The following is a 23123-nucleotide window of genomic DNA, read 5'->3' on the forward strand; positions in this document are numbered from 1 at the left end:
GTAACTTCTTAGGATGTGCTCGTACAAAAAAGTTGTCAACTACAAAATTGAAGCTCTATTTGTGATTTATACATTCCATAAACAATCAATATTGTGAGAACTATCAGGGAGACCCTGTCGCAGTCACAAAGTTGACCATTTCCACGATTTTGTGATAATTAGAACAATCAACAATGTATTAATTGAGATTTCGAAAAATGCAGAAATATCAAGTGTCCAAGTCTTGATTTTATTGAGGAGTTTTGCATTGATTTGTTTATAAATGAGAGACGATGAGTTTCTTGACGAATATTGTGTAATAAAGAGAAGAAGCTCTCTGTAATCATGCGGAAATAACCAAAAAATTAATTTCCTTAGGATGTCATGTGCTTTTCGCTCAGTGGGCGCAATCTTTTTCAGATAATAAAATAGAAAAAAACACATTTTAATTAAATCAAGGCATAGTTGTCGGCTCCAACCAGACATTTCGAAACCGCAAGGGCAAATGGACTTGGAATGTTCAGTTATTTATTTTTGATTAAATACAAAGTGTGAAACAATACAACTTGTTTTCAAAAAATTAGGCAGATGGAATCTCTGGAAGAGTTGGAACTTCTGGAAGAGTTGGAAGTTCAATTGGAATCTCTGGAACACTTGGGACTGGAACTTCTGGAAGTTCTGGAAGTGGAACAGGAAGTTGAGTCTTGAGAGAATCCAATAGGTCAGTGATTTGTTTGATAATCTCTCCAAGGGGCTGAAATAACACATTTGTAGAGTATATACAGTACCAGACCAGACAAAAAAGGTATCAACTTTGGCTGTTTTCAGTGGAAAATGACCAACTTTGAGAGTGTGCTATAGTAATTCTGAATGTCACACCATGAACATTTTTAATGAATCATATAGATTGAACGTAGAGCTCCATTTTTGTAGTTGACAACTTTTTCGTACGGACACTCCCTAGAGAGTTATGGTCATTTTAAGACGACAGCTCAAAAATCACACTAATTTGCACTGAAGTTGGTCGATTTGAAGGAGAAATTACTTTGTCGATATGTAACTTGCTAGGGAGTGTCCGTACGAAAAAGTTGTCAACTACAAAAATGAAGTTCTACTCTTATTCTGTGTGATCCATTAAAAGTTTTCTTGGTATAACATTTAGAATTACTATGACACACTCTCAAAGTTGGTCATTTTCCACTGAAAAAGGCAAAACTTAATATACTTTTGGGCGGTACTGTAGGCACAAATATAAGACATACACTTAGAAGACTTCCTCCGATATCTCCTGGAATTGGAAGAGCTGAAGTCAAGGCGAAAGAGACAACGACGGCAAAGACAACCTTGTAGAACATTGATTCTGAAAATATTAGTTAAATTAGAGGAGTCAGGTGTAGAAAATGTAGAAACCAGAGAAATTTTGATGACTTTTTGCTGAAACCAACTCACTATTATATACTATCTCGTTGATTTTTGGTGGCATTTATTGAATTAAAACTTCCGTCTATTTTTCCAGATAAAAATATGTTTTTTTACATTTCGATTCAATTCAGCGGCTCCTTCTCATAAAATTCTCCAAAACAGGCAATAGCGGAACAGAGAACTCTTTCGAGTGTTCCGTGTTATTGAGTTATGCAAATTATGCGGAAGAGGAACATTTCAAAGATCGCATAATGTTCCTGTGGTAAAAAAAACAAAATGTTCACATAATATTTCTTTGTCCAGTTGGAAGAATTGAAACATGAGCTTATTTTTCAGGCTTCAAAAATCTCAATAACACGGAACACTCGAACTGAATTTGAGAGTTTTCTGTTCCGCTATTGTGTGTTTTGGAGAGTTTTATGAGAAGGAGCCGCTGAATTGAATCGAAATGTAAAAAAACATATTTTTATCTGGAAAAATAGACGGAAGTTTTAATTCAATAAATGCCACCAAAAATCAACGAGAAAGTATATAATAGTGAGTTAGTTTCAGCAAAAAGTCATCAACTCCAGATTTTTCTACATTTTCTACACCTTACTCAAAATTGAACCACTATTTTCAGAATCATGTTCTACAAGGTTGTCTTTGCCGTCGTTGTCTCGTTCGCCTTGACTTCAGCTCTTCCAATTCCAGGAGATATCGGAGGAAGTCTTCCAAGTGTATGTCTTATATTTGTACTTATTCTCTACAAATGTATTATTTCAGCCACTTGGAGAGATTATCAAGCAAATCACTGACCTGTTGGATTCCCTCAAGACTCAACTTCCTGTTCCACTTCCAGAACTTCCAGAAGTTCCTGTCCCAAGTGTTCCAGAGATTCCAATTGAACTTCCAACTATCCCTGAGGTTCCAACTCTTCCAGAACTTCCAGCTGTTCCAGAGATTCCATCTGCCTAATTTCTTGAAAACAAGTTGTATTGTTTCACACTTTATATTTAATCAAAAATAAATAACTGAACATTCCAAGTTCATTTGCCCCCTTGCGGTTTGACAAACATTGTCTCCCGGAGTTGGAAATGGGGGAAAACAGAAGAAAATAAATCCGAAATATGAAAAATAGAACGGGGACTAGTTTTTCACTAGATGGCCTAGAAAACCAAATTTGGAGAAAGTTATTTCCCATACTTTTTTTATGGTATTTTCAAGGTTTTTCCTGTTGAAAATCACATTTTTCATGATTTTTTACCTATGAAACAAGAAAAAACAACCCGGGGACTAGTTTTCCACGTGATGGCCTAGAAAACCGAAATTTCGGAAAACTAGTCCCTGGGTCATTTTTGACAGTTTTTTTTTTGGTTTTTTCGGGTGTTTTCTGTTGAAAGCCGCATTTTCATGATTTTTTACCCATGAAACAAGAAAAACCAGTCCGGGGACTAGTTTTCCACCTGGTGGCCTAGAAAACCAAATATCAGAAAACTAGTCCCTTGTTGTTTTTTGTGGTTTTTGACAGTTTTTGGTGGTTTTTCAAGGTTTTTCTTGCTGAAAATCGCATTTTTCGTGATTTCTTACCTATGAAATGAGAAAAACCAGTCCGGGGACTAGTTTTCCACGTGATGGCCTAGAAAACCAAATTTGGAGAAAGTTATTTCCCATACTTTTTTTATGGTATTTTCAAGGTTTTTCCTGTTGAAAATCACATTTTTCATGATTTTTTACCTATGAAACAAGAAAAAACAACCCGGGGACTAGTTTTCCACGTGATGGCCTAGAAAACCGAAATTTCGGAAAACTAGTCCCTGGGTCATTTTTGACAGTTTTTTTTTTGGTTTTTTCGGGTGTTTTCTGTTGAAAGCCGCATTTTCATGATTTTTTACCCATGAAACAAGAAAACCAGTCCGGGGACTAGTTTTCCACCTGGTGGCCTAGAAAACCAAATATCAGAAAACTAGTCCCTTGTTGTTTTTTGTGGTTTTTGACAGTTTTTGGTGGTTTTTCAAGGTTTTTCTTGCTGAAAATCGCATTTTTCGTGATTTCTTACCTATGAAATGAGAAAAACCAGTCCGGGGACTAGTTTTCCACGTGATGGCCTAGAAAACCAAAATTTGGGAAACTAGTCCCCGTGCTGTTTTTGACAGTTTTTGGTGGTTTTTCAAGGTTTTTCTTGCTGAAAATTGCATTTTTCATGATTTTTTACCTACGAAACATGAAAACCAGTCCGGGGACTAGTTTTCCACCTGGTGGCCTAGAAAACCAAAATTTGGAAAACTAGTCCGCGGGCCATTTTTTAACAGTTTTTTGGTGGTTTTTCGAGATTTTTTCGAGGAATTTTGCATTTTTCTTCCTTTTAGTTCTACAAAAAAATAATAAACAGCTTGAGTGGCCTGGGAATGATGACCTAGAAAACCAAATTTTGAGAAAACTAGTCCTCTGCCACCTTTCGTTGTTTTTGTCCATTTTTGATGATTTTTTGTGTCAAAAATATATTTTTTTGTTTTTTTTTGTTGTATTTTTTACGATTTTAATATGTTAAACATGAAAAACAGCCGGAGGACTAGTTTTCCATTTGGTGGCCTAAAAAACCAAATTTCGGAAAACTAGTCCCCCGTACTATTTTTGACAGTTTTTGGTGGGTTTTGATGGTTTTTTTGATGGTTTGGGGTGGTTTTTAACGATTTTCCAACTGAAAATCTAAATTTTTCGAGTTATTTGCAAAAAAGATTGGTTTATTTATTTTTTGAAAGTTTCCATCTCCCCCCCTCCAATATTCTCTAAAAGTATACCCATCGCAAACTCTCCTCCTCTTTATTTTCTTTTTTTGTTCTCTTTTTCTCTGCGTCTCTCGCCCTCTCCACACTCTCTCGCTCTCCCTCTCTTTTCTCCATTCGATGTCTCTGTCTGTCGTCTCTCCCCTCCACGTACTCTCTCGCATCTCGTGTTTTCTTTCTCTCTCTTTTCTCTGCACTCTCTCCGTCTCCCACACTATTTCTCCGAGACACGCGCTTTGGACGGCCGGACGACCAAAGCGCTCTCCAACACAGCCCTCCTGCTGATCATATGTTTTCTTTCCCCCGTTTTCTCGTGTTTTCCGCGCTTCTCACCGCCCGTTTTTACCGGTTTTTTGGCTCCAAATTTTGTGGATTACTGTAGCTACAGTACCCCCAATACCTTGGGTAGTTTCTGTAAAAATTTGGAGAAAATCGGATGAGTTTGAAGGGTTTTAAGACGTGTTTTAGTGAAAATAAGAGGTGTTTTTTGATCTTTGAGCTACAGTAACCCAGACTACAGTAATCCAGGGGTACTGTAGTTTGTGGTACTGTAACCCAGTATACTGTAGCTAGCTTTCTGCAAAGTTTGGTGAGATTTGAAACATTTCAAGGCGCTTCGCGATGTCTCTGAAGTGAAAAAGTCGATAAATGCCTAGGATCGGGTTACGGTAGTTTTGGATCCTAGGAGAAATGTGGGTACAGTAACCCGTGGTACTGTAGAGAGACAATGAATCGTGTCTGTCTATGAAGAGTCTTTAAAATTTCAAAATTTCGAAGTTTCAATAATTTTTTAATTTTTTTAATGTTTTGGATCCAGGATCCAGGATCGGATTACTGTAGTTTTGGATCATGTGGTTACTGTAGCTACAGTAACCCACTTTTCCAAATTGTTGATCTGAGCAATCTTTTGGTCAAATTACGTCATTTTTGAGTGTTATTCCTCGAGTTGTTGTTTACTTTTTCACGTTTCGTAGTATTTGTAGTCTGGATTACTGTAGCTTAGGGGGGTACGGTAGGATGGTGGGACAGTAGTGGATTACTGTACCTTATGAGAAATTTTTGAATTGGGTTACGGTAGTTTTGAAATTTTTTTTGGGATTTTTGAATCCTGGATCTAGGCTCTGGGATCCAGGATCGGGTTACTGTAGGTGATCCTAGTTTTCAAATTTTAGCTTGTTTTCAGCGGTTTTTTTCGGATTTTTTTGGATTTTTTGGATTTTTTCAGCCAAATAAGTGAATTTCAGCACAATTGCCGCGTCACGCCCGCTTCCCCTTTCTTCTCAAGAACGTCGTCCCGAAATGAGTTCCGGGATACCACAAAAGGAGGAGCCAATCATATCTCCGTCGGCTAATACCAGTGGAAAACGACGAATTGAGATGGATGTTAAGAAATTGTATGACAGAGAAAACGATAACCTTCCTTTTTACAACACAGACATCGAAAAAACCGGATTTTTAAAGCGATTTTTTTGCAGAAAATCGACCGAAAATTAACAATTTCAATGAAAAAACTATTAAAAAACACGAAAATCACATTTTTGACACAAAAAAAACCATCAAAAACCGTCAAAACCGACAAAAAATAGTCCGGGGACTAGTTTTTTCAAAATTTGGTTTTCTAGGCCACGTGATGAAAAACTAGTCTCCGGGCTGTTTTTTCTTGTTTAATAGGTTAAAAATAATGAAAAATGCAATTTTCAGCAAGAAAAACCTTTAAAAACTATTAAAAACTGTCAAAAATGACCCGGGGACTAGTTTTTTTCAAAATTTGGTTTTCAAGGCCATCAAATGGAAAACTAGTCCCCGGACTGGTTTTTCTTATTTCATGGGTAAGAAATCACGAAAAATGCGATTTTCAGCAAGAAAAACCTCAAAAAATCATCAAAAACTGTCAAAAATGACCCGGGGACTAGTTTTTCTAAATTTGGTTTTTTAGGCCATGTCTTGCAAAACTAGTCCCCGTAGTGGTAAAACCCAAAAAACAAGAAAAAACTGTTTTCAGACAGTTTTTTCGAGTAAAAATCACATTTTAGGACATTTTTCAGAGAAAATTCTGGAAAAAAACTTTATTTTGCAGGATTGTAAAAAAGCATGATGTGCAAATGATGAACAACGTCAACGAGTTTGTCGTCAAGTTTCATGGCCCAAAAGATTGTGAGTGCACGAGAATTACAGAGAAATTTCAGAGGTTTTCCAAAAAAAAATTTCAAAAAAAAATTTCGAAAAAATTTTTGCAGAAAAAAAAGTTTAAAATTTTCCAGCTGTGTACGAGGACGGTGTGTGGAAGATTCGTGTCGAGTTGCCCGACAAATATCCGTTTAAATCTCCATCGATCGGTTTTTTGAATAAAATATTCCACCCGAATATCGACGAGGCTTCCGGAACAGTCTGTTTAGATGTCATTAATCAGGTATGGTGGACATCCGGACACACAGAAAATGGGATGGATGAATAGCTCTGGAAATTTTGAATATTCTAAATAAAGAAATTTTGAAAAAAGTTAATTCTGGACCCCTCTAGGGTGGCTAGACGTGGATAAATGCCAATGTCCGCGGTCACAGGGAGGGCATCAACGTACCGAGAGCACTTTTTTCAAAATTTCTTAATTTTTTCAAAATTTCTCAATTTTGTCAAATTCGGACAGATAGAAAATTAGATGGTTGGATGCCCCTAAAAATTCTCTACATTCTAGCAAAAAAAAATTTCAAAAAAAGTGAATTCTGGACCCCTCTAGAGCGGCTAGAAGTGGTAAAATGCCAATGTCCGCGGTCACAGGGAGGGCTTTAACGTATCGAGAGCACTTTTTTCAAAAATTTCAAAAATTTGAAAATTTTTTCTCAAAATGTCCCAAAACATGTAAATTTTGAATCCGACCCATTATTCCAGGCGTGGACCGCCCTGTACGACTTGTCCAACATCTTCGAAGTGTTCCTCCCCCAACTGCTACAGTACCCCAACGCAGCGGATCCGTTGAATGGTGAGGCGGCGAGGATGTATATGCATCGGCGAGAAGAATACGATCGAGTTGTTAGAGGTTCGTTTTTTCCGTTTTTTTGTTTAAAACCATCTTTTTACAACGCAGACACAGAAAAAACATGATTTTTTGACGATTTTTTGCAAAAAATCAGAAAATCAACCGAAAATTTGGAATTTCAATGAAAAAAAAACAATGAAAAACACCAAAAATCACATTTTTGACACAAAAAACCTTCAAAAAGTAACAAAACCATCAAAAAATAGTCCGGGGACTAGTTTTCCCAAAATTTGGTTTTCTAGGCCACGTGTCGAAAAACTAGTCCACCGGCTGTTTTTTCTTGTTTTACAGGTGAAAAATCATGAAAAATGCGATTTTCAACAAGAAAAACCTCAAAAAACTATCAAAAACTGTCAAAAATGACCCGGGGACTAGTTTTCTTAAATTTGGTTTTCTAGGCCACCAAGTGAAAAACTAGTCCCCGGACTGGTTTTTCTTATTTCATAGGCTAAAAATCATGAAAAATGCAATTTTCAGCAAGAAAAACCTTCGAAAAACCATTAAAATTGTCAAAAAAGACCCGGGGACTAGTTTTTCCAAAATTTGGTTTTCTAGGCCACGTGTCGAAAAACTAGTCACCCGACTGTTCTTTCTTGTTTAATTGGTTAAAAATCATGAAAAATGCGATTTTCAGCAAGAAAAACCTCAAAAAACTATCAAAAACTGTCAAAACGACGGGTTTTAGGAGTTTTTCAGGACTTTCAGATTTATTCGCGGTGACCTAGAAACCCAAATCGATGGAAAGTTAGGCCATGTGATGTATTCATGGAAAGAGGAGATTCTGAAGATTCTGGAAAATATAATTTTCACTAAAAAATATTTCATCAAGTTAATATATTGACCACTCAATAGTAGGAGAAGAGACACAATAGATAGAATGGTGGCCTAGAAACCCAAATTGCAATATTTCTAGGTCATGTAATATATTAATCGAAAGCTGAAACTTATGGCTACATCATGCATTTTACGGTTTTTGAAAATCATAATTTTTGAAAAAGTTACACTCATTTGAAGTTGGATGTCTCATTTCCACAATTTTTTGCCAATTCTCAACAGTGGCCTAGAAAACCAATTTTAGACATTTCTAGGCCATGTGATATATTAATCGAAAGCTGAAAATCAGGGCTATCCGATGGTTGTTCTGAAACTTGAAAATTGTCGACTCTCAAAATATATACACCACTTTTACACATTCGATGCTCCAACATGTCTGACTGACATGTGTGCACACATATGACCAACCAGCTGAAAACGTCGTAAAATTTATTTATTTTTTTCTCTATTCGTATCAATTGATAAGAAATCATCTGTCTTCTTCTGATAAGAAAAAGTAATCGTGATGATGCAATATATTTTTTGATGACAGATTTTTGGGCGCCAAAAAATTTTTTTTTGAGAAAACTTTTTTTTGGAAAAAAAGATAATCTATGAGAAGCGTCATATGAAAAGGGGCTTAGAGAAGAGTCAAAAACCGAAAAAAAAGAAGAAAAAACAGGAAAAATCGGCGGGGGACTAGTTTTGGTTTTCTAGGCCACAGAAAATTTAGCATTTCAACTTAAAAACAATGGAAAAACACAAAAAATCATATTTTTGACAGAAAAAACCCTCAAAAACGGTCAAACCCAACAAAAAATCGTCCGGGGACTAGTTTTCCCAAAATTTGGTTTTCTAGGCCACGTGTCGAAAAACTAGTCCTCGGGCTGTTTTTTCTTGTTTAATAGGTTAAAAATCATGAAAAATGCGATTTTTAACAAAAAAAACCTCAAAAAACTATCAAAAACTGTCAAAATCACCCGGGGACTAGTTTTCCACTCGGTGGCCTAGAAACCCAAAATTCGTGAAAACTAGTCCCCGGGCTGTTTTTGAGATTTTTGGTGGTTTTCTGTGGTTTTTCAATGTTCTGGAACGTTCTGAAACAGTTTTTCAACAAAAAACGTGGAAAAACATCAAAAATGAGTCGGGGACTAGTTTTGGTTTTCTAGGCCAAGTGATCAAAAACTAGTCCCCGACATAAACTTGACATTTTTACACTTCTCAACACTAAATATAGCCATTTTCAGACGATTTGGGTTTCTAGGCCACCGATTGGAAAACTAGTCCCCCAAGCATAAATTTTCGAATTTTCACTCAATTTTAAACATTTTCTTTTTCAGAATACGTCGCCCGTTTCGCCACGGAAAAAAAAACCGTCCGTCGACCCGTCGACACCTCCGAAAACCGACGAACCCGTCGCGTCGACGTCTTCTGATTCGTCGGATGAGCTGACGGAAGACGATGATTTTTCACTGAGTTCCCTTTCGGAATTCGATGAAAATGATCTCGCCGATTTTGACTCGTTTGAGCCCGACGAGGACGCTATTACAGTGGAACGGATGGAAATGTAGAAAAAATTTGAACTTTCTAACTTTTTTTCCATTTTTTTGTAATTTTTTAGTGAAAAATCGGATTTTTCAGGTGCTAATCCACCGGAAACCGTTAAAAAACCATCAAAAACCATCAAAAACCATCAAAAAACCATTGAAAACCAATGAAAATAGGCCGGGGACTAGTTTTCCCAAAATTTGGTTTTCTAGGCCACCAAGTGAAAAACTAGTCCCCGGACTGGTTTTAGTGGTTTTTCACGGTTTTTAGTGGTTTTAAACGGTTTTGAAGTCATTCTTCATAACAATTTTGCATTTTTTAGTTGTAAAAATCCGGTTTTTCCATGTGAACCTCCACTTTTTCTATTTTTTGTGACTTTTTTGAAATTTTAATTGAAAAATCGGATTTTTCAGGTGCTAATCAACCGAAAACCGAGAAAAAATCATCAAAAACCATTGAAAACCAATGAAAATCACCCGGGGACGAGTTTTTTCAAATTTTGGTTTTCTAGGCCACCAAGTGAAAAACTAGTCCCCGGGTTGTTTTTGAGGGTTTTTAGTGGTTTTCGATCGAAATTTTGCATTTTTCAACTAAAAAAAGAAGGATTTTCCATGAAAAATGCCCGATTTTTCTAATTTTTCTATTTTTTTTTTCTATTTTTTCTCTTCCGAAATACCCAAATTTGACCTCAACGCCCCGCCCCCATTCTTCATTTCACAATTCAGGACCTCTTTCCTATTTTCTTTTGTAATTTTCAAATTTCAAATTTCCCGTCTGGAAAATTTTTGCATTTCTCATATCTTTTCCCGTCCCGCCCGTTTCGTTTATTCATTTCCTATGTGCCCCCGTTTTTCGCGTTTTTCACCATGTTTAGCATTAGGAATGTCTGAAATAACTGTACATACATGCTCTCATCTCCCCGCTCTCGCTGCCTTTGCACTTTTCACCCCGATTTTCTGTATTTTTGTGTGTAAAAACCTCAGTTTTTTGTGTTTTCCTTGTATTTTCCGCTAGTTTTGTACATAATGAAGCTTTTTTCCAAAAAAAAACGAAGAAAAACGAAGAAAAACGGTGGGATTTGATCTACAACTGAATTATTTACACAGTGGGGTACGGTCAACAATGGCCTAGTTGTGCATTGGACGCAAACACCGCGGGCTGCGTACAATGTGCGCGATTTGACGCGCAATAAAGTTTTCAATGAATAATCAAATTTTCAACTCGTTTTTCATCAATTTTAGGCGATTTTTCTCGATTTTTTTTGATTTATAACATAAAAAATCTCAAATTATTCAATTTTTCACATTAAAATTCTCGAAAATTCACCGATAACCCGCTAAAAACTCAATTTGTGTGCTGCAGGGTAAAAATGGCGTCGGACGACGAGGAAGACTTCAAACAATTGCAAATTTCGCAGAATCGAAAGCATAAAAAAGCGGGAGGATGGCAGCAATTGGGTCTAGATCACTCAATCTTCAAAGCTATCGAAAAGAAGGGATTCAATCAGCCGACACCCATTCAAGTAGGCGATTTTTCGATCGGAAAATCGATATTGGCGCGAAAAGTGGAAAATCTTCGATTAAATGACGAAAATAGGGTGAAAAATCGTGGAAAATCACATTTTTCACCTAAAAATCATCAAAAAATCTCGAAAAATTAACTTTTCCAGCCAAAAATTATTGTTCTTGGCTGTAATTGTAATTTTTCCAGCTTTTGACGTTTTTTAGTGTTTATACTGTTAAATTTTATTGAAATTATCAGAAATTTTATGAAAAACTCATCTAAATTCATAAAAATAGCAAAAAAATTGTAAAAATTCGAATTTTCAGCAAAAAATTGGCTGAAATTCGAAAATTTTCGAAATTCAGTAAAATCTGCGAAATTTGAGCTGAAATACACAAAAATCAGCTAAAAAATATTATTGAATTGCATAAAAATGACAAAAAATGAAAAAAAATTGAAAAAAAAAAAAATTTTTGAAAAATTTTGGATTTTTAACTTAAAACATCTGAAATATAATTTTAGCTTAAAAATCACGTTTTTCGCAGTAAAAACTGTCGGAAATCTCTTTTTTCCGGTTTAAATCGATAAATTTGGGAAAAAACAGTTTACACCATTCCAAGCTCAAAAACGATGATTTTTAAAGTTTTTTGTTGGAAAACTGTTTCAGAACGTTCTGAAATACCGAAAAACACAAAAAACTGCAAAAAACCGGAAAAAACAACCCGGGGACTAGTTTTTTACACATTTTGGATTTCTAGGCCATCAAGTGGAAAACTAGTCCCCGGGTTATTTTTATCGACTTTTTTGCAGTTTTTTTCAGCGTAAATGCGTTTTTTTTCAGCCGTATCCGCCCAGAAATCTGGTTTTTTTGTTGAAAACCAAGATTTTGTTCAAAATATCGTGAAAAATACCATTTGCAGCCTGGAAAAACCCTCTGAAAACCCGATTTCTCTATATTTTTCAGCCTAAAACACCGTAATTCCTATATTAACTTTAATTTCAGCGAAAAACGATTCCATGCATAATGGACGGAAAAGATGTCGTCGCCATGTCACGTACCGGTTCGGGTAAAACCGCCGCCTTCGTGATTCCGATGCTTCAGAAGTTGAAGGGAAGAGATACGAAGGGAATTCGGGCGTTGATGGTATCACCAACACGAGAATTGGCACTTCAAACATTCAAAGTTGTCAAAGAGGTGAGAAATCGCTGAAAATTCGGCTGAAATCGGTTAAAATGGCGAATTTTTAGTCGAAAACTGGATTTTTCAGGTGCTAATCAACCGGAAACCGTTGTAAAACCATCAAAAACCATTAAAAACCATTAAAAATAACCCGGGGACTAGTTTTTAAAAATTTTGGTTTTCTAGGCCACCAAGTGAAAAACTAGTCCCCGGACTGGTTTTTGTGGTTTTTAGCGGTTTTTAGTGGTTTTTAAACGGGTTTGAAGTCATTTTTCATAGAAATTTTGCATTTTTGAGTTGTAAAAATCCGGTTTTTTCCATGAGAACCTCCACTTTTCTATTTTTTGTGACTTTTTTGAAATTTTAATCGAAAAATCGGATTTGTCAGATGCTAACAACCGGAAACCGTTAAAAAACCATTAAAAACCAATGAAAATGACCCAGGGACTAGTTTTTACCAGAATTTGGTTTTCTAGGCCACCAAGTGAAAAACTAGTCCCCGGGCGGTTTTTTGTCAATTTTTTGAGTTTTAAAGTGATTTTGTACTGATTTCAGCCAATTCTAGCTGTAAACCTTGAGTTTTTAATATATTTTAAACCAGAATTAGGGCTTTCTAGGCCACCAGCTGGAATACTAGTCCCCCCAACCGGTTTCAGATTTTTTTTTCTATGCTCTGAAGCGAATTTTATCAATTTTCATCACAAAAACAGCAATTTTAGCTGAGATCAATCAAAAAATTAAGAAAATTTACTGAAAATGAGCTGGGGGACTAGTTTGGCTTTCTAGGCCACCAGCTGGAAAACTAGTCCACCAATTCAGTTTTGGATGGAAAATCGAAGGAAAACGGTCGAAAAATCACCAAAAATTGATTAAAAACGACTAAAACAGGCCCGGGGACTAACTTTCTCCAAATTTGGTTTTCTAGGCCATCAAATGGAAAACTAGTCCCCAGACCTAATTTTTCTGAGGTTTTTGCTGGTTTTGAGGTAAAAAACTTGAATTTTCTTGATTTTCCTTGCCAAAATCCGAGTTTTCAGCCATTTTTTTCCTGAATTTTATTGAAAAAATCTTAATTTTCTCTGGTTTTTTTCAGCTCGGCCGCTTCACCGGACTCCGTTGTGCGTGTCTCGTCGGAGGAGATGTTCTTGAGGATCAATTTTCGACGATTCATGAGAATCCTGATATGTAAGTTGCGGATTTTGTGATTTTTTTAGGTGAAAAATGCTCAAATTTGGCTCAATTTCGACCAATTTAAGCTGAAAATTCGGATTTTGGCATGAAAAATCGTGAAAATCCGAGTTTTTTACCCCAAAAACGGCTAAAAACGGCTAAAATTAGGTCGGGGGACTACTGTTCCACTTGATGGCCTAGAAATTCAAATTTGGAGAAAGTTAGTCCCCGGGTCTTTTTTAGCCGTTTTTGATCAATTGTTTTGGTTTCTCGACTGATTTTTGACGTTTTTCGCTGATTTGGGCACCTTTTTTTGATAAAAATCGCAATTTTTTCAAAAAATTTTCAAATTTTCAGTCTTCTCGCCACACCGGGACGTCTTCTCCACGTCATCGTCGAAATGGATCTCCGTCTTTCATTCGTTAATTATGTTGTATTCGATGAGGCTGATCGTCTATTCGAAATGGGTTTTCAGGATCAATTGACTGTTAGTTTTGGCGGGAAAATTTGAATTTTGAGTAAAAAAAAAAAGAGTTTTTCGACTGAAAATTTGAATTTTGAGCCGAAAATTGAGTTTTTTGACTGAAAATTCATTTAAAATCTCAATTTTCACCTCAAAAACAACCCGGGGACTAGTTTTCCACTTGATGGCCTAGAAAACCAAATTGGGAAAAGTTAGTCCCCGGGTCGGTTTTAGTCGTTTTTGATCAATTTTTGGTGATTTTTTAATCGATTTTTTCACAGGAAACACTGAAACGTATCCCTGAAAGTCGTCAAACTCTTCTTTTCTCCGCCACACTGCCGAAAATGTTGGTCGATTTCGCGAAAGCTGGTCTGACTGATCCAATGTTGGGTAAGTGGCTTAAAAATTGATGAAAAACAATCAGAAATCGTGAAAATTCGAGGTTTTTACACCAAAAACGACGAAAATTGGGTCGGGGACTAGTTTTCCACTTGATGGCCTAGAAATCCAATTTTGGAGAAAGCTAGTCCCCGACTAATTTTTGACAGTTTTCATGATTTTTGAGCTTCTTTCGGTTGAAAAACTGTTCCAAAACGTTCTGAAACATCGAACAACAACAAAAATCTGCAAAAAGTCGACAAAACAAACCCAAGGACTAGTTTTTACACATTTTGGTTTTCTAGGCCACCAGGTGGGAAACTAGTCCCCCGGCTATTTTTATCGGTTTTTATCAATTTTTCGATTTTCGACTCATATTTCACGTTTTTCGCCGATTTCCCATCCAAAACTGATTTGGTGAACTAGTTTTCCATCTGGTGGCCTAGAAAACCAAAACTAGTCCCCCGAACCAAATTAGTTCATTTTCGGTCAATTTCCATGATTTTTATTCAATTTTTGAGTATTTTCCGTGTTTCAGACAGGTTTTTGCCTAAAAATCTCTTTTTTTTCAGTCCGCCTCGATGTAGACGAGAAAGTGAGTGAGAAACTGTCGATGGTATTCTGTATGTGTCGTCCCGAGGAGAAATTGTTCGCTTTGCTCCATTTGTGCAGGTAAGACGATGTAAAGTGACTGAAAAACGATTTTTTAACAAAAAAAACCATCAAAAACGGGCAATAACAACAAAAAGCAGTCGGGGACGAGTTTTTTCAAATTTCGGTTTTTCTAGGTGTTTTTCTTGTTTCACGTGAAAAAATCATGAAAAATGCGATTTTCAGCAAGAAAAACCTCAAAAAAACCACCCAAAACTATCAAAAATGACCCAGGGACTAGTTTTCTTAAATTTGGTTTTCTAGGCCACCGATTGGAAAACTAGTCCCTCGGAGTGATACAGCCCAAAAACAAGTTTTTGATCCCTTGAAAACAAAAAACTGGAAAAAGTCTATGAAAATAGACCGGGGACTAGTTTTCCACTTGGTGGCCTAGAAAACCAAATTTAGGAAAACTAGTCCCCGGGCCATTTTTAACAGTTTTGCTGACTTTTTGAGGTTTACGTTGTTAGAAATCGCATTTTTTCATGATTTTTCACCTATGAAACAAGAAAAAACAGCCCGTGGACTACTTTTTTGACACGTGGCCTAGAAAACCAAATTTTGAAAAAACTAGTCCCCGGCCCAAATTTTTCGGTTTTACTCGATTTTGAGTGTTTTAAAGAGCGAATTCTAGTCATTTTACCCCATAAAATCCATAATTTTCCAGACGTATGGACCGTGAGAACAAGCAGACGGTCGTATTCTGTGCCACAATGAAACACGTCGAGTACGTCGTCGGAATTCTTCATCGTGCCGGAATCGACTGCTCATTCGTGTATTCTCAGTTGGATGCGACCGCCCGTAAACAGAATATTCAAAAGTTTCACGAGAAACAGAATAATATTCTCGTTGTGACGGACGTCGCCGCTCGTGGAGTCGATATTCCGCTGTTGGATACGGTAAGGAAGATGAAGAAATCGAATTCTGATGGCCTAGAAACCCAAAAAATGTGCGAAAAAACCATCAAAAACCGTAAAAATCGGTTCGGGGACTAGTTTTTTTGGATCGTGGCCTAGAAAACCAAAATTTGAAAAACTAGTCCCTCGGTCATTTTTTACAGTTTTGATGGTTTTTTGTGATTTTTCTTGTTGAAAATCGTATTTTTCATGATTATTCACCTATGAAACAAGAAAAAACAGCGTGGGGACTAGTTTTAGACCCGGTGGCCTAGAAAACCAAATTGTGGAAAACTAGTCCCCGACTCATTTTTCAATGTTATTGATGATTTCAGAGGTTTTTAGTTTAAAATACGTTCTGAAACATCAAAAAACCGCAAAAAACCACAAAAAAAACACAAAAAACAGCCCGTGGACTAGTTTTTGCGAATTTGGGTTTCTAGGCCACGTGTCGAAAAACTAGTCCCCGGTCTATTTTTATCGACTTTTTGCAGTTTTTTGTGGTTTTCAGAGGTGAAAACCCAGTTTTTGAGTTATACCACTCCGAGGGACTAGTTTTCCAAGACATGGCCTAGGAAACCAAATTTTGGGAAAACTAGTCCCCGTGTCATTTTTGATAGATTTGGGTGGTTTTTTGACGTTTTTCTTGATGAAAATAGCATTTTTCATGATTTTTTTCATGTGAAACAAGAAAAAACAGCCTGGGGACTAGTTTTTCGACACGTGGCCTAGAAAACCAAATTTTGGGAAAGCTAGTCCCCGGACTATTTTTTGTTGTTTTTGTCCATTTTTGATGGTTTTTTGGGTCAAAAATGCCATTTTCAATGGTTTTTTCACTGTTTTCCCTCGATTTTTCTGCTAAAAACCCCTTTTTTTTCAGGTGATCAACTTGCATTTCCCATCAAAAGCCAAACTATTCGTGCATCGTGTCGGTCGTGTCGCCCGTGCCGGTCGTTCTGGAACTGCAATCTCTCTGATTGCAAACGATGAGTTACCGTATCTCACGGATTTATTCATGTTTTTGGGAAAACCCATCAATTTTGCATCGGACGCATCGGAATACAAGGGTTAGTGGTGGGAAAACATGCAAAATTTCAATCGAAAACGGCTTGAAAACCACGAAAAACCATTAAAAACCCTCAAAAACCGCCCGGGGACTAGTTTTTCACTTGGTGGCCTAGAAAACCAAATTTCGAAAAAACTCGTCCCCGGGTCATTTTTATTGGTTTTTTTATGGTTTTTTCACGGTTTCCGGTTATTTAGCACCTGAAAAATCCGATTTTTCGCATAAAATTCCAAAAAAGTCACAAAAAATAGAAAAAGTGGAAGTTCTCATAGATAAAACGGATTTTTACAATTCAAAAATGCAAAATTTTTATGAAAAATGATTTCAAAACTGTTAAAAACCATTAAAACCACTAAAAACTACAAAAACAGCCCGGGGACTAGTTTTTCACTTGGTGGCCTAGAAAACCAAATTTTGAAAAAACTCGTCCCTGGGTCATTTTTATTGGTTTTTAATGGTTTTTGTTTGTTTTTCACGGTTTTCGGTTAATTAGCACTCGAAAAAATCCTATTTTTCAATTTTCAGAAGACGAAACACTCATCGGACGTGTTCCCGATAGCATTGTCAGTTTGGAAACGGAATTTTTCAATTCAATTCATGATAATAATGAGGAAATGGTACTGTAACTGGGGAAAATACCCCATTAAGAAATCCTCTCATTTTCAGCTTGATTTACGTCAAAAAGCGACGAATGCAATGATGAAATACACGAGAACTCGTCAACCACCGTCAGCCGAGTCGGCGAGACGTGTCAAACAGGATATTCGGTAAATGGGGGGAAAAATTGAAAAAAAAATCGAGAAAAATGGGTTAAAATTGAGTTATTCAGTCGAAAATTGCAGGTTTTTAAAGTCGAAGTTCCATTTTTTGACATTTTTTTGAAATTTCAATTGAAAAATTAGATTTTTCAGATGCTGAATGACCGAAAACCGCGAAAAAAAACCATCGAAAACCATTAAAAACCAATAAAAATGACCCGGGGACTAGTTTTTTCAAATTTCGGTTTTCTAGGCCACCAAGTGAAAAACTAGTCCCCGGGCTGTTTTTAGTGGTTTTTAGTGGTTTTTAGTGGTTTCGAAGTCAATTTCGATTGAAATTTTGCGCCGAAAAGCAGCATCTCGTCTGGCGCACCTTTGACGCGTTTCTAAATTTTTGAAGGAAAAATTGCTGTTCTGGAGCAAAAATTGTTGAAAATTAGTTTTTTTCAGTTTCTGGCGCACCTTCAACGCGTTTCAGGATAGATTTTCTGCAAAAAAGCGCACAAAACTCAGAAATTCGACCGCCTGCCGTACCTTTGACGCGTTTTTTGAAAGCTTTTTTTTTGTAAAAATCATGTTGTTTATCAAAAGTTGAAGGTTTTCGGGCTGAAAATCACTTTTTGAGTCGTCTGGCGCACCTTCGGCGCGTTTCATAATAGATTTTCTGCAAAATTACATGAAAAAGCGCACAGAACTCAAAAATCTGATTGTCTGGCGCACCTTTGGCGCGTTTTGTGGAATCTTTGTATGCAAAAACTATAGAAAAACAAAGAATTTCAACACATTTTCATCCTGCTGCTGGTGCGCATTTGACGTGTTTTTGTAAGATTTTCAGCCCAAATTATTGAAAAGATACGGTATCCTTTAAAACGCGCCTAAGGCGCACCAGAGAGGTCACTAAATAATGCAAAACTGTGTGTCTGTTAATGTGTCCAGGTGTCCGGATGTACAGAGACTAGTCTGGGGCACCTTTGACGCGTTTTTCAAATTGTCAAAAACGCGTCAACGGCGCGCCAGACTTTGTGAAATTCTGGAGTCTGGCGCGTCTGCGACGCGTTTTTTGTCAGATTTTCACCGAAAATGGAGATTTTCTATTGAAAATCTTCACAAATTCTCTGTTTTTTTTTCAGAACGGATTCGGTCGAATGTGCTCCACATCCATTCCTGAAAGCAGAAGGAGACAAACAAAGTCACGATATTCTCAATCGACTTTCACAGTATAAAAGTCGAAATGTGAGTTTTTTGAATGAAACAAATCACATGTTCAGCTTTTTTAACTGAAAAATATGGTATTTTCAGCCATTTTTTACTTAAAAAATCTTATTTTTAGCTAATTTTGACTGAAAAAATCGAATTTTCAGCTTTTTAAACTTAAAAATTCACATTTTGCAGTTATTTTTCACCCCTAAAGTGACATTTTCAGCTAATTTCACTCTGAAAATCACCAACTATATTTTTCTCTTTTTTAAAAAACTATTTTTGGACGGAAAAATCGTATTTTAAACCGAGAAATAGGAGTTTAGACCGAAAAAATCGGTTTTTTGACTGAAAAACCGTACTTTTTGCCTGAAAATTGTATTTTTAAGTGAAAAAACCGTACTTTTTCGTCAGGCTCCAAAATATCACAAAGTCTGGCGCGCCGTTGACGCGTTTTTGACAATTTGAAACGCGTCAAAGGTGCCCCAGACTAGTCTCTGTACATCCGGACATCTGGGCACATTAACAGACACAATTTAGAATTATTTAGTGACGTCTGGTGCGCCTTAGACGCGTTTTTTGGACTGAAAATCCGACAAAAACACGTCAAAGGCGCACCAGCAGCAGGATGAAAATCTTGAAATTCTTTGTTTTTCTATAGTTTTTGCATACAAAGATTCCAAAAAACGCGTCAAAGGTGCGCCAGACAATCGGATTTTTGAGTTCTGTGCGCTTTTTCATGTAATTTTGGCTGAAAATCTATTATGAAACGCGTCAAAGGTGCCCCAGACGACTGACAATCGGATTTTTGAGTGAAAAATTACATTTTTTAACGAAAAAATTACATTTTCAACTATTTTTTTTCTCAAAAAATCACATTTTCAGCAAATTTTCATCCCTAAAACCTCTGAAATTTTCAGACAATCTTCGAAATGAACAAATCGCAAAAATCGCAAGCTCTTGCCGTAATGCAAGCGAAACGTAAAGCCCATGAACCGCGTATTTCTACAGTAACCGAAGAGAAACGAAAACAAAAAGAGGAGAGAGAGCAGAGAGACGCAGAGAAATCAGTGGAAGGAGAGAGAGAGCAAGGAGACGCAGACATTATCGGAGTGGATGAAGGAGAGCTGGAAGCTGTCTTCGGAACGGTCATCGGATCGACGAAACATAATGAGACGTCAGAAGAGAAGAAGAAACAGAAGTCTTCTGGAGGAGGAAAGAGAGTCGATAGGGCTGAGCAGATGAGACATGAGAGGGTAAGGAAATGGCAGAAAATTCCGTCAAAAATGAGCATTTTTGACTGAAAATAACAGAAAAAATCGTTAAAATTCGGTCGAAAATGAAGATTTTTGACTGAAAATGTCTGAAAAATTAGCGTTTTTGACTGAAAAATGGCAAAAAAAAAGGGATTTTTGACTGAAAATGACAGAAAAAAAAGTGGGAAAATTCTGTCAAAAATGGGTATTTTTCAGACTTGTCAAAAATCGGGCCGGCCCGGGCCGGGCCGAGATTTTTCTTGAGTTTGGCCCGGCGGGCCAAAATTTTTCCTGATTTCAAAAAATGGGAACCCGCTTTTACCAAATTTTATTTGAAATTTTTCGAAAAAATAGAGTAAAAATGCTTAAATTATCATACATATTCACATTTTTCATAAAATTTTCAAAAAAAAAAATCAAAAACTCAACATGTTTCAAAAGAGCTTGGCCGGGCCGGGCCGGGCCGGGCCGAGATTCTTCCTGAGTTTGGCCCGGCCCGGCCCGGCCCGTGACAAGTCTGGTATTTTTGACCACTGGCGCACCTTCGACGTGTTTTTTTCTGAAAAATCCAGTTTCCTTAATAAAACATCTTCGAAAACTCTGGTGCACCTTAGGCGTGTTTTGCCGGAATTTTTCTTGTGAGAAATTACTGCAAATACATCAAATATGTTGGCGTACCTTCGACGATTTTTGAGCGAATTTCTTGAAATTTTCTAAAAATAAAAAAAACTTGTTTTTGAATGAAAGTTTTTAAAAATCCGGGCAAAAACGAGTTGAAAAGGAATTTCCCGTCGAACTGGCGTGCCATTGACGCGTTTTTATGGAGAAAGAGCTAAAAATGGATCAAAAACTAGTTGAAAGTCAATCTGGGGTGCCATTGACGCGTTTTCTGATTTCAAAACGCGTCAAAGGTGCGTCAAAGGTGACTTCAAAACCGTTAAAAACCATTAAAAACCCTGAAAAACCGCCCGGGGACTAGTTTTTCACTTGGTGGCCTAGAAAACCAAATTTTGAGAAAACTAGTCCCCGGGTCATTTTCATTGGTTTTTGATGGTTTTTTCACGATTTCCGGTTATTTAGCACTCGGAAAATCCGATTTTTCGATTAAAATCTCAATTTTCTTCTTGCAGGAAAAGCACTACGTTCCATATCAATCATCGGATCACGTGTCCGAAAGACAATTGGCTTTGGATAAAGTTGATTTCGCGAGACAAGCCGAAGGTGCATCTGTCGATATCATTATGGACGACGATAGAGGAATGTACAATCAGAAACATGGTCAGAGATGGGATCGTCGACTGAAAAAATACGTTGGATTAAGTGGAAATGAGCCGGCGAATAAAAAGATTCGAACGGAAGACGGTACATGGCTTCCGGCGAGTTATAAGACTGGAAAATATGAAGAATGGAAACAGAAACAGAAGATTGGATTCAATCAGAAGGGAGCAGAGGGAGAAGGAGACGCAGACGAACAGGATTACGGTAGAAAGAGAAAGTGGAAAATGGAGACGAGCAAGGGAGGACCCAAACACTCGGAACTCAAGAATAAGGACCAGATTCTTAAGGTTTGTTTTGCGAATTTAATGAAAAAATCCCAAAAAATTAAGTTTTTCCACCGAAAAACGGCAAAAAACGACGAAAATTGGGTCGGGGACTAGTTTTCCAAAATTTGGTTTTCTAGGCCACGTGTCGAAAAACTAGTCCCCGGGTCGTTTTTTCTAGTTTCACTGGTAAAAAATCATGAAAAATGGGATTTTCAACAGGAAAAGCATCAAAAAAGATTTTTTGAGAAAAAGTATGATTTTTGACTGAAAATACATTGTTTTATGGTCGAAATTGTCTTTTTCAGCTTAAAAATAACATGTTTTAGTATTTTTAGACCACAAAACTGGAATTTTCAGTCTGAACTCACTTCAACAAGAGAAAATCCAATTTCCAGCTCAAAAAATAACATTTTTCATGTAAAAACATTGATTTTCAGCGGAAAATCGTCGAGTTTGAAAATTTTTGACCAAAAACCGAAAAATTCAAGAAAAAAAAAATTTCAAAAAAACTGTCTGAAAAATGAGTTTTTCGGAGGCGAAAACCTTGAATTTGTATGAAAACTGTAAGTATTTCATAGAAAGACCCCCAAAAATCTGTTTTTGAGTACAAAATTAGAAAAAATGAGAAAAAAAAACTAAAAATCGCTATTTTTGTTACTTAATTTTTGAAAACCGGTCAAAACCACGTTTTCTCATTAAAAAAGAAGGCTGAATCGAGTTTTTCGACACAAAATTACAAGGAAAATAGATTTTTGACTAGAAATTGCAATTTCCAGCAGCTGAATATAGAAAATGCTGATTTTCTTCTGTCTGGCGCACTTTTTACGCGTTGGACTTGTTCGGTAGAGAAAATTGCGGAAAAAAAGAGCGACATGAACCGAATTTTAATAATAAATTGCAATTTTTTTGACTAAAATTGCGTTTGCTGAATAAAAGTCTGGAAATTCGGCTTCAAATCACACAGAAAACAGCGAACCAATGACAGCTGGCGCATCTCGAACGCGTTTTCATAATTAGGTCTTTTATGAGATTTTTGTGAAAAATTTTGTACGAAAATTCGATTTTTCCCCCCCAGAAAATCGTTTTTTCAGCCCAAAAAGTCAAATTTTTATGCTGAAAATCGTCGAAAAATCCGTTTTTCAGCCCAAAAATCTCCATTTTTTCAGGGTCGCCGTAAACAAGAGAAACTCGAAAACTACATGGAGCATCGTCGTCAATCGAATATCAAAAAGAAGGCGTCGCTGGGCGGAGCCTCGTCGAGAGGGGGCGGAGCCTCAAGAGGGGGCGGAGCTTCGAGAGGCGGTGGATTCAGAGGAGGGCGTGGCGGAGGAATGGGCGGAGCCAGAGGGGGCGGAGCTTCCCGCGGAGGCGGAAAATTCGGAAAAAGACGTTGAAGGCTGGCGTGCCTTTGACGCGTTTTTGTTAATTATTAATTTGTTGATTTTTGTTAGACTCCGCCCACTTTTAAATTGTTTTTTTTGTTGTTGTTAAAAATGAACT

General features: G+C 36.9%; 4 protein-coding genes across 4 annotated transcripts; 3 read left to right on the forward strand and 1 right to left on the reverse strand.

Annotated features, from left to right (window-relative positions):
- Positions 1–559: 559 nt before the first annotated feature.
- Positions 560–1462, reverse strand: GCK72_015407 (uncharacterized protein; the record flags this gene model as incomplete). The annotated part of the gene is made up of 3 exons (XM_053730845.1): positions 560–733; positions 1242–1339; positions 1429–1462. The coding sequence occupies 3 exons, from the start codon at positions 1460–1462 to the stop codon at positions 560–562; spliced, it is 306 nt and encodes a 101-aa protein (XP_053585617.1).
- Positions 1463–2027: 565 nt separating this feature from the next.
- Positions 2028–2358, forward strand: GCK72_015408 (uncharacterized protein; the record flags this gene model as incomplete). The annotated part of the gene is made up of 2 exons (XM_053730846.1): positions 2028–2120; positions 2167–2358. 2 exons carry the CDS (start codon positions 2028–2030, stop codon positions 2356–2358), a joined length of 285 nt encoding a protein of 94 aa, XP_053585618.1.
- A 3107-nt stretch (positions 2359–5465) lies between these two features.
- Positions 5466–9448, forward strand: GCK72_015409 (uncharacterized protein; the record flags this gene model as incomplete). Its single annotated transcript, XM_053730847.1, has 5 exons — positions 5466–5560; positions 6244–6320; positions 6428–6576; positions 7053–7200; positions 9354–9448. The coding sequence occupies 5 exons, from the start codon at positions 5466–5468 to the stop codon at positions 9446–9448; spliced, it is 564 nt and encodes a 187-aa protein (XP_053585619.1).
- Positions 9449–10930: 1482 nt separating this feature from the next.
- On the forward strand, positions 10931–23017 carry GCK72_015410 (uncharacterized protein; the record flags this gene model as incomplete). The annotated part of the gene is made up of 14 exons (XM_053730848.1): positions 10931–11083; positions 12068–12259; positions 13338–13429; positions 13772–13901; positions 14159–14267; positions 14828–14927; positions 15574–15805; positions 16683–16869; positions 17394–17485; positions 17535–17635; positions 18757–18859; positions 19744–20079; positions 21210–21644; positions 22790–23017. 14 exons carry the CDS (start codon positions 10931–10933, stop codon positions 23015–23017), a joined length of 2490 nt encoding a protein of 829 aa, XP_053585620.1.
- Between the last annotated feature and the right edge of the window lie 106 nt (positions 23018–23123).

This window comes from Caenorhabditis remanei, chromosome IV, assembly GCF_010183535.1.
Source record: "Caenorhabditis remanei strain PX506 chromosome IV, whole genome shotgun sequence".
Lineage (NCBI taxonomy): Eukaryota > Metazoa > Nematoda > Chromadorea > Rhabditida > Rhabditidae > Caenorhabditis > Caenorhabditis remanei.